Source organism: Phacochoerus africanus, chromosome 2 (assembly GCF_016906955.1).
Source record: "Phacochoerus africanus isolate WHEZ1 chromosome 2, ROS_Pafr_v1, whole genome shotgun sequence".
Taxonomy (NCBI): domain Eukaryota; kingdom Metazoa; phylum Chordata; class Mammalia; order Artiodactyla; family Suidae; genus Phacochoerus; species Phacochoerus africanus.
In genome coordinates this window covers 131,410,730-131,421,010 of record NC_062545.1, presented here as the reverse complement: position 1 = coordinate 131,421,010, position 10,281 = coordinate 131,410,730, and the positions used below count along the sequence as shown (strand labels likewise).

Here is a 10,281-nt window from a genome sequence, read left to right as displayed (position 1 = left end):
ACCGTCTATTCCAGAAGTTGGTCCTCAGGGGCCTGGGAGCTCAGTCTCATGGTCCCCTCTCGGGTGTCCTCGCATGTAGCCCTGAGGTTCGATGCCACTTCAGGGTCTGCTTCAGGGCCCAGACCTGTTGGGAGAATGGGGAGGTAGAGTGAATTTAGGGCCTAGCTGCCCCAGAATCTTCTCTAAGCACCAGTGCCCCAGACCCCTGACCTTCCTCAGAATACCTCCCTCCTTCTAAGACGGATGTGGGATGGAGGTCCTGGGAGGCAGCTGCAGGAGTGACCGTAAGGTGTGGGGTGGATGGGAGATGGCTGATTCTCACCATCCAGCTCACTGCATCGTCTGCCCTGGGTGTGTGGCTGGAGGCAGAGAACACAAATGACAGCCCTGATAACCTTGGAAGCCACTGGGTCCTGGACAAGGCCTGCTCACCCCGGAACACATCACCTGAATCCTAAGTTGGAACCTGTGGCCCCTGCAGGCATGGACATTACACCAGACACCTTAGCTGCGGTGGCCACCTTCTGTTGGGATGTGAGTGATCTCTCAGCCGTGAGGCTGAGTGTGAAGTCTGTGTGCTGGGTCAGTGTGTGAACCTGAGTGGGGGTCTGGGTGACATCCTGACTCCCAGCCCCTCTAGGACACTCCCCCCCACCCCCTGTCCCCTTAGAGCAGGGACCTGGTCCTTGACTGGGGAAAGCCTGGGGGGTGGGGTGGGGGCAGGCACTGGGGGGCCTGGCGAGCAGTGCTGCGTCTTGGAGAGAAGGGGAGGAGGACAGCAAGGAGGGAGAGTGTGTGGGCCCCAGGCAGGCTCCATGGCACATGGACAGGGAAGCCAGTACCTTTACCATGGCTCTGGCCTGGGCAGGACAGCCGCCGGGAGCCTTGTGCAGTTTCCTTGGCAGGGCCAGCCGTCTGCGGGAGCTCCACAGGCTGCTGGGGGCTGGTGCACGTTTGCATCCCCTTCAGTGGGAAGGGCAGGGGACAGCCGTGGAATCTGGGGAAAGGGAGCCTCAGGGTCCAGACTCTGTTGTCAGTTTGGGCAGGGGTGGCTCCACACCCGAGCAGCACCCGAGCAGTCTGAGTCCTAGGGCCTTGGGATTCGGAGGGTGGCATCTGTGCCTGTCATGGAGGTGACACCCCACTCCCAGGTGCCTACCTGAGCGGAGCAGCCATGCCAGGCACCCTCTCGACTGAGTACTCAGCCAGGAAGCCCAGGGGTCTGGCTCGGAGCTCTGGGCTCAGACTGGAAGCTGCAGAGCAAAGGAAGGGCAGTGGTCTGCCTTGCCTTGAGCGGATGCAAGGTGATCTGCGGCAGTAGATGTCCTGCCCACCCCTTCCTCCTCGCCATGGCCTCAGTGTTTGTGTCCTCCCCTAACCTCCTAACTTGGAATCCTAACTCCAAGATGAGGAACCTTTAGGAAGTAATCGGGTCGTGAGGGTGGAGCCCTTTTCAAGGAGACCCCAGAGAGCAACCTCGCCCCTCCCCCACATGAGCACAGCACGGAGGCGCCTTCTGCCCCTTCTCTCACCAGATGGCCAGCCTGCCGGCACCTTGATCATGGACTTCTCAGCTTCCAGAACTGTGAGAAGTAAATGTCTGTTGTTCATAATCTACCTGGGCCATGGTGTATCTGTTATAGCGCCCAAATAGACCAAGGTGCCTGCTTCTGGAGGCTCTGCACATGCCAAGCCTTGCCCAAAGGGTGGTGCGGCCCAAGCCCAGTGCTCAGGGCCAGGTTCCCTCGGTGCACCGACCCTCCTGGAAGACAGATGCTGATGGGCTCAGAAAGGCTTAGCCTGGGGAAACTCAGGTCCCTTTGGGATTCTGGAAGGACAGCCTTGGGGAGAACAGAGACTGTGTGAGGCACAGAGCCAGGAACCCAGAGCGACTCCTGGTGGGCCTCTGAACACCCTGCATGTGGAGCCTATCAGTAATGACAGATTTCTGGCCAATGGGCTGCTTTCTATGTGTCCCTCCTAGTAGTAGAACTGGGCTTGGCCACTGTCTGCAAGACACCCCAAGGGAGGTGCATTCAGAGCTGTTTCAAGACTGGATGGTTGGAAAAGGCCTCCGTATCGGAGCAGAGCATGGGGAAGCCCATGAGCATCCTTGAGGGCTCAGGGGAATCAGACTCCAAAATGGGTGGAACAGAACCAGGAGGCTGTCAGGAGATGGACTTGGCCCCATCTTTGCTACTAATTGGCTGTGTGATCTTTGGCAAGTTGCTTACACTCTCTGGGCCTTAAATTGAAAAATCCCACTTACCTCTCAGGCATAGAGGTACTAGATGTGAAACTTCCAAGGATGCATGAAACATCAGTACCTTGGGGCCCAGGGACTCAATGCCCCCCACCCCCCTAACCCCTAGAATTCCCCTGGAACCTACCTGCCACACTGCTCAGGGCGCCATGCCAGCTTTCAGTCTGTCCTTCAGGTGGTGCTGCAAACAGGGGCTCTACCCCAGACCGCCTGCCACCCAGACAGTCATGGGTCAGACTCTGCCTCCCGTGGAGGGACCCCTGCCTCCAGCTCTCTCAGCTGCAAGGGGAGGCAAGGCCTGTGGAGGTCAACGTTTCCCGGGGCCACTGTCTCCCCCTGCAGCCCTCACCTTAAGGAGAAAGTGTGTTTTCCATCATGGTGACCCCTTGGTCTTTTATCCTGCGCTTCCATGAGGCCAAGGATGGCTGTGGGAGCCGTGTCCTGAGGAGCCATGAGAGGCAGGGTTTACCACGCCCATCTCTGCTTTTCATCTTGGGGCCTCCTTTGTCCTCTGCCTGCCCTCCCACTGCCCACACCTCAGCTGCCGTCCTGGCATTTTGGAGCAGGCTCTGGCAGCTGCTCCCCAAAGACCCCCAGCAGTGCCCCTGGGGGCTCCAGCTGTGCTGTGGAGAGAAGGTGGTGAGGCCGCAGCAGCTGTACACAAGGATGGGCTGTAGCAGCCTTGTCACAGCCTGTGTCTCCAGAGGCTCCCAGGGAAAGTACTGGACTGGACCAAGGTGCCCACGGGGAAGAGGGAGCCAGAGAGTAACTTCCAGGGAAAACAGGAGGAGGAAGAAGAGGGGCCCAGCTCTAGCCGGGTGAGGGCAGAAGCCGTGAAGTGGCCCCAAGGAGCCAGACTGTCCCAATAATGCAGGGAGGTGCTGTGGTATCCACCACAGCTCCAGGCACCGGGACCCTCTGAGCACTCGAGTGGGTCTGTGGAGGGGAGCGGCTGGAGGAGTCTCTGGCACTTACCTGCCTCCCCCCAGGCAGGAGCTGCTGCTTAGGTTCCAAAATTCCTCCCATGGTAGGTGCACCCTTTGCATCCTGAAAATGCAAGATGGGGCTGGGGAATGTCATGACCAGCACAGAGGACAGGTTCTGTCTGGAAGGTGGAGGGGGGAGGCATGTAACCTCATCCCCAATGACCCCGCCCCCTGCGGAGACAGTGGTGGCAAAAATCACACATGGTGGCCCCATGGAGACACCTGTTGCAGGTCCCTCATCTCAGCCAGGGGTACTTCAAGCCCCCAGCTTCCCAAGAGGCTCTGCTGGAGGGAGGTCAGTCTGCTGCCAACTCTCCTGGGTTTCAGCCACTTCACCTGCTGCTTCTGTCCCATCTTGGGGAGGTCGAAGCCAGGCCAGGCCATCTCCCCACATCCCTGCTACCCAGACAGAGTACCTGTCTCCTCACTGTTCTTCATCTCTTCCTGCTCCAGCTCAGGGGATGCCCCCTCACCCCAGACCCAGTGCGCCCTAGCCCACCAGGAAATGGGGGTGATAGGACGCTGCAGCCAGCAAGGGCTTTTCCCAAAGATGGCCTTCCTAAAGTGTCAGATGTGGGCTCAGTGCCTGGGGAGACGCCGACTCAGGCTGTGACCAGGACCGCTCCCGCCATCCCACAGTGTGTCCTCACCCCAGCCTCCGCTCACCCCTGCCTTCCTCTGCAGTTGGGTGAACTTCTCTTCCTGGACAGCCAGCAGCTTTTCTAAGTCCTGGTGTCTGCGGAGCAGCAGCTCCACATCTGATACTGAGTGCTGGAGAGAAGCAAGCCAGGGTGAGGCCCAGCTCGAGGGGATGCAGAGAGCCACGCCCTCAGCCTCCACTACCCGGTCTGGGTGCCAGTGAGCAGACGAGCAGCAAAAGATGCCCTTGGCTGTAGCTTCCAAGTGGTGCAGCCATCTAAGGGGTAGGGACTTGGCTCACCCCACAGTTGGGGTCCAGCAGGAGGCCCTCCCGGGAGGCCAGCCAGGCCTCAGCTTGGTCCAGCCCCTGCCGCAGCTTCTGCAGACACCAGCTCTCCTCACAGTGTTCCCGGCGCAGGGCCCAGGCCTCTTTGAGTGCCTGCAGCCGCACTTCCAGCTCCTGTAGACACTCTGTCACCTGGTGGGAGGGGACGCTGTGGGTGAGATGCTCAGGCAGAGCCACCAGGTAGGCAGGGCTGGAGGCCCTGGCAGAGGGGTCAAGGGGAGACCATGAGGCCTGGACCCTCCCCGTCCCTGCCTGGCCTTCCCTTCCTGCTGGGAGTCCCGAGGCCTTGGGTAACTGCACTGAGTACCAGAGCTCACCCCCAGACCCATCTCTGTGCTCATACCTCCAGGGACATGAAGTGGCTGTTGTTCACCAGCTGCTGCCCTTCCTGCTGTGCATTCTGGGCTTGAAGGCAGTGATCCTTGATTTCTTGCCCCAGTGCCTCGTGCTGCTCCAGGAGCCGCTCAGCCCCAGGCACATCCCCAGCCAGCTCCTCTGAGCAGACCAGCACCTGCTTCTCCCGAGCCCATGCTCTGTGGGGCAGGGAAAGGAAGCTGCCATCAGGGCCAGGAGGAGAGACTGGGGTGGGGGGGCAGGGGGCAGGGCATGGCTCCCTAAAAAGCTGGAGTGACCCCTCCCCACCCTGCAGGGCAGAACTAAACCAAGAGCCAGGGGCAGGATACCACTTACAGTAGGTTCTGACAACGGCCAAGGAAGGCATGGCCCTGGGCAGCCTGTTCCAGCTGCTGAGCCCGCTCCTGCACCTTCACATTCAGGGTGGCCCAGGCCTCCTGCACCTCAGCCAGCTGCTTGGCCAGGCCCTCCTGAGACACAGGGTATAACTGGCCCAGCCGGCAGGCCTCCGTCTGCACATGTGCCACCTCTTTCTCCATGGCTGCCAGTTCCCTCTGCCGCCAAAACACAGGGTCAGCCCTGCCCCCACTGTTCCTGGCAACCTGATGCTTGCTCCTCTTGGGGGACACCCATTCTCTTTGAGGTGTTTGGCTCTGCTCCGCAACCTGGGCAAGCAGGTCCTCCCTTCCCAGCTCGGTGGGCCCCTGACCCACGGGCTTCAGGGTGAAGGGCAGAAGGGCAGGCCTCGGGGCATGGACACTCACCTCCAGGCATCTGTGCCGTTGCTGCAGGGTCTTCACTGATGACAGGCTGCAGCCATAGGCATCTCTTGCCAGCAGGGCGGCTTTCTCCTGCATCCAGCCCTGGAGCTCGGCTGCCACCTGCTCAAAGCTGCGCACCTCACGAGCTATAGTCAGGTTCTAGGAGAGGAGGGAGGGCCTGCTCTGGCCAGGGTCCTCTTTCCCTGGAGATGTGGCCTCCTGGGCCACCTCCTTTTAAACAGGGAGGTCCATGGTGCTTGGTGACTCATTCATGATTACCAGGTACAGAAAGTGCCCCAGATGAGGCAGCTGCTCTGTGAATGGGTGATGTTACTGATAACAGGGTGGGGTCTGGGTGCTGTGAGGAGAGGGTCTTCAGTGCCCAACTCCTGAGAAAGGCAGAGATGGAAGCGGGAATGGATCCATGGAGGTGAGGGTTGTTTTGGGGAATCTGGCTGAGAAGGGGGTTGGCTCAGGAGGCTGGCGAGCCAGGACCCTCAGAGACAGCAGTACTGGCCTGTGGGCTCTGACAGATGATCCAGGAGCTGGGCTGTTTTCTAGAAACTGCCAGTTGTAGCTGAGAGCTAAGGTCATGGAGGAACACTGAGGATTTCCTCAGCATACAAATCCATTCCAAGTATGAAAAAGTGAGTGGGTTTGGAGTTCCCACTGTAGCTCAGGAGTGATGAACCCGACTAATATCCATGAGGATGCAGGTTCGATCCCTGGTCTCACTCAGTGGCTTAAGGATCCAACATTGCCATGAGCTGTGGTGTAGGTTGCAGCTCAGATCCCACGTTGCTGTGGCTGAGGTATAGGCCAGCAGCTACAGCTCCAATTCACCCCTAGCCTGGGAACTTCCACATGCCGTGAGTGCAGCCTTAAAAAAAAAAAAAAAAAGAGTGGGTAGATGGAGTGATGTCACCTGGTTAGTGTGTGTGGTGAAGGACAAGAGAGCACAGGGCGAGTGTCTTAATAAACCTGAAGTCTGTGTTGGGGGTGGGGCTTAGAGGGGGCCTGAAGCCGACCAGGCATGTGCTTCCCATTTCTCTCTGGAGGTACAGAGAGACTTGGAGGGGACTGAGGGTTTTGAGACTTTTGATCTGCTTGGCACTGGGAGTTAGAGGCAGCCACCACCCTACACACACACACACACACACACACACACACACACACAGCTGGTGGGGCTGCCTGCCCCTTGGCTGCCCCCACGTACCTGTGTGCGGACTTTCACTGCCCCATCCAGCCTCTCCCAAGCGGCCTCAATGCGACTCCTCTGTGGTTGGATCTGGGGAGAGAACCTGGGGGCTGCCCGTTCCAGGGAGGCTGCCCGCTCCCGCAGGGCCTGCACCTTGGCCTGCCCCAGGCTGTGGACTTCCTTTCTGAAAGCATCGAACTTCTCTTCCAGCACCTGCAGGGCAAGGGCCGCGGAGGTCACTCTGGACGCGATGTCTAGCAGCCTCCAAAGCTGACAAAGGGCTTCTCTCTCTGCTGAGGTCCCTCAGCCCTGCCTCTAGAATTGCAGGGATCCTCCCAGAGCCCCACACTTCCCGTCTGCTCCTCCACCCCCACCCCTCCCTCTCTACCCTTTCAAGTCACTCAATCCCCTCTCCTCCCTGTTCGCTCAGGAAGGACTCACCTTGACAGCCTCCAGGTCCTGCCCATAGTCCTGTGACTCAGCAGTGGCCACCCTGCTGGCCAGCCAGGCGTCTAGGAGCAGGACTTCCCGCTCCAGTTGGTGCAGTTGCATCTGCTCCCTCAGGCCTTGCCCCCTGCTCTCTGCTCTCTGGAGCAGCCCAGAGTGGGTCTTCCTCACTGCATGCATCTGGGCCAGCACCTTGGGGCTGTGGCAGGAAAGACAACCCGCCTGGAGCCCTCTCTCTAGGCCAGGCAGCCTCAGCCCCTATAGAGAGGGTCCTCCCTTCTTCTCCCTAATGGGGCCTGGCTCCCACGTACATTTCTGGGTTCTGCCTGCTCTCAAGGAGGACTGCTGTCTGCTGCAGCCTCTCAATGCGCATGCTGAATCCATTCAGGTCTCTCCTGGTGGCCTCCAGCTGCCGCAGGAAGGCCCACGTGGCCTCGGCACTCTGGCCCACATCCTGAGTGTTCAGAACACAGCCCCGTTCTTCCAGCCAGGATTCTGCCTCCAGGAGCTGGGGGGCACAGAGGACAGTTTTGCCTGGGTGATGCCCTCCGGGGCTCCCAAGGTTGCGTTCATGGTCTTAAGATTCAGAGCAGTGAGCGGTGTGTGTCCTGGCTGACAGCAATCACCCCAGAGCTTTCACAGCTTCTGATACCTGCCTCTCACCCCCTTAAGGTTCTGTTTTGGTTAGCAACAGAGACTGAGTGGCAGCAGCTTTTTATTTTTTATTTTTTAAGGACTCTACACATGGCATATGGAAGTTCCCAGGCCAGGGGTCAAATCAGAGCTACCGCCCACCTACACCACAGTCACAATGACAAGGGATCGGAGCAGCATCCTCGACCTACATTATAACTTGTGGCAATGCTGAATCCTTAACCCACTGAGTGAGGCCAGGGATCGAACTCAAATCCTTATGGATACTAGTTGGATTCTTTTCCACTGTGCCACAACGGGAACTCCCAGTAGCAGCAGTTCTTAAAGGTTCCAGGCAATACTGACGTAAAGCATTGATCGAGGGTCACTGGTTTAGAACAGCAAAACCAAAAGCAAACCAAACCCAGTAGGCTGTTTCCTGGGTAGCACACAGGAGGAAGACTTTGGGGGCAGGATACCACTTAGTGGAGCTGACAGAAGATGCACAGCGAACCCAGAGCCACACCAGAGGTAGGGGGTACCTTCCAGACCTGCCTACACCTGTGTGTCCTTGTGCTCAGCCCTCACCCTTTTGTGCCCCACATTACCCGCTCACCTCTGTCAGGAACTGCTGGGCCTCCTGAGCCTGCTGCAGCCACCGCCGCCTCTGTGAAGCCTCTGCTTGCAGGCGGCCCATAGCATCCTCCAGCTGCTGCACCCGGGCAGCCACATCCCCAGCAGCAAAATGTCCAGCCTGCACCAACTTGCGCCCCGTGCCCACCACTGCCCGGGTCAGAGCCTCGTGGATGCTCATCTCACTCTCCAGGTTCTGCGGAGCCGAAGGAAAACAGGATGGGGGATTCTGATGGGGGATGCTCCTGGGTGATCCTTGGAGGACCCAGAGTTCCCTCTGAGGTATTGTGGGGTCCCACAGACTCCCCCCCAAAAGAGAACCCTGTCCTTGTGACTGACAAGGAATTCAGGGAACCCACAAAGTCCCCCAGGAGGCAGAGAGCTCCCAGCGCCCAAGAACAGCCCTTCCCCTCCCTGTGGCCACACCTGGTGTTTCTCCTGCAGGTGCCACAAGGCGCTTAGGCTCTGGCTGCAGTCCCGGGAGGCCACCAGGGGCAGCTTCTCCTGCACCCAGGCCATCTCCTCGTCCGCGTCCCTGAGGAACTGCAGGAGGAGACTCCGGGCCTCCAGGGCCATTCTGCGCTCCCGCAGGGGCTCCCACAGGCTGTCGAACCTGCAGCAGTGGAGGGCGGGCCCAGGGTGGCAGGTAGGGGGACCTGGTTGTCAGGATCAGGGCTGGACTATGTCCTGCACACCAGCTCACCCACTCTGTGCCCCTCACGGTGGGCAGGGGAGGCCCTGAGGAGCCGAGCTGGGGGGCAGGGAGGAGGAACGGATTTACCTTTGAAGCAGCCGCTGGGCCTGCTCTTCCATGGCTTGGGTGAGGCAGGGGCCTTCCCGCATAGAGGCCTGGGCCTGGCCCAGTAGGGTCTGTGCCCGCCTGGCCTGCCTGTCCACCGCTGCCTCCAGCTCTCCCTGAGATTCCAGGAGCTCGTCCAGCCCGAGCTGGTCTGCGCCCCCGATCGGGGCTCTCAGCCTGACCTCCACGGGCCCCAGCCAGCTGTCCAGTTCCTCCATGCTCCGCCGAAGACGTAGGGCCTGGGGTGGAATGTGAAGTGGGCACGAGGAGGAGAGGCCAAGAGCTGTATCCAGCCTTCTCTGGGGCCTGCACAGCCTCACCTCACTGGCCTCCTGTAGCTTGGCTGCCTTCCTCTGGCAGTTGGCCTGCAGCTCCTCCCAGAGCTCACTCAGCTCCTGCAGCCACTTCTGGATTGTTTCTGAGGCTGGGTGGCCCTCCCGGAGCAGCCTCTGCCCCTCCTATGGCCACAACACAGCACATACCTCATGCATTCAGGACTGCTGGTGTCAGGGTACTTGAGTTGGTTCCAAACCCTAGCCTCACAGTCTGTGTGCTAGCTATGTGATCTTGGGCAAGTTCCTTAACCTCTCTGAGCTCCTTTTCCTCATTCACATAATGGAAATAATAACGGTGATTTTGTTAAGATCAAACATTTCAGATACTTAGCAGGGCACTTTATATCAGAGGGAGGCAGTGTGGGGGCAGGGCCTGCCCGTTGTAGGTGAAAGAGTGTAAATTTAAAAGGTGCTCTTCTTCTTTGACTCTTAGACCCATAGGACTGTTGACCGGGCCCCTATCTGATGTCTTTCCAAGAGGCTTTTTAAAAAAACTATCATATCAAAATACTATCTTTAGGAGTTCCCGTCATGGCTCAGTGGTTAACAAATCCGAGTAGGAACCATGAGGTTGTGGGTTCGATTCCTGGCCTGGCTTAGTGGGTTAAGGATCTGGCGTTGCCATGAGCTGTGGTGGAAGTCAGAGACTTGGCTCGGATCCCGTGTTGCTGTGGCTCTGGCGTAGGCTGGCGGCTACAGCTCCGAATTGACCCCTAGCCTCTGCCCTCCACATGCCGCGGGAGCAGCCCAAGAAATGGCAAAAAGACCAAAACAACAACAACAACAAAAAAAACTATCTTTAAAATTCTTAAAAGGCACTGCTTCTGGAGAGGATGCCCCAGGGAAGCCACCGTGTCTCACTACCCCCAGATGCTGAGCACAATGCC

General features: G+C 58.8%; 1 protein-coding gene across 1 annotated transcript in view; it reads right to left on the bottom strand.

The window, feature by feature from the left end:
- Positions 1-41: 41 nt before the first annotated feature.
- SPTBN5 (spectrin beta, non-erythrocytic 5) overlaps positions 42-10,281 on the bottom strand; it is a 50,428-nt gene continuing 40,188 nt past the window's right edge. Inside the window, 18 exon segments of the mRNA XM_047769196.1 lie at positions 42-997; positions 1,160-1,253; positions 1,533-1,583; positions 2,391-2,473; positions 2,613-2,704; positions 3,239-3,310; positions 3,916-4,020; positions 4,190-4,366; positions 4,578-4,767; positions 4,925-5,142; positions 5,353-5,508; positions 6,566-6,760; positions 6,989-7,193; positions 7,306-7,502; positions 8,244-8,456; positions 8,687-8,873; positions 9,042-9,298; positions 9,380-9,517. Coding sequence (XP_047625152.1) covers positions 667-997; positions 1,160-1,253; positions 1,533-1,583; positions 2,391-2,473; positions 2,613-2,704; positions 3,239-3,310; positions 3,916-4,020; positions 4,190-4,366; positions 4,578-4,767; positions 4,925-5,142; positions 5,353-5,508; positions 6,566-6,760; positions 6,989-7,193; positions 7,306-7,502; positions 8,244-8,456; positions 8,687-8,873; positions 9,042-9,298; positions 9,380-9,517 — 2,961 coding nt within the window. The 3' untranslated portion in view covers positions 42-666.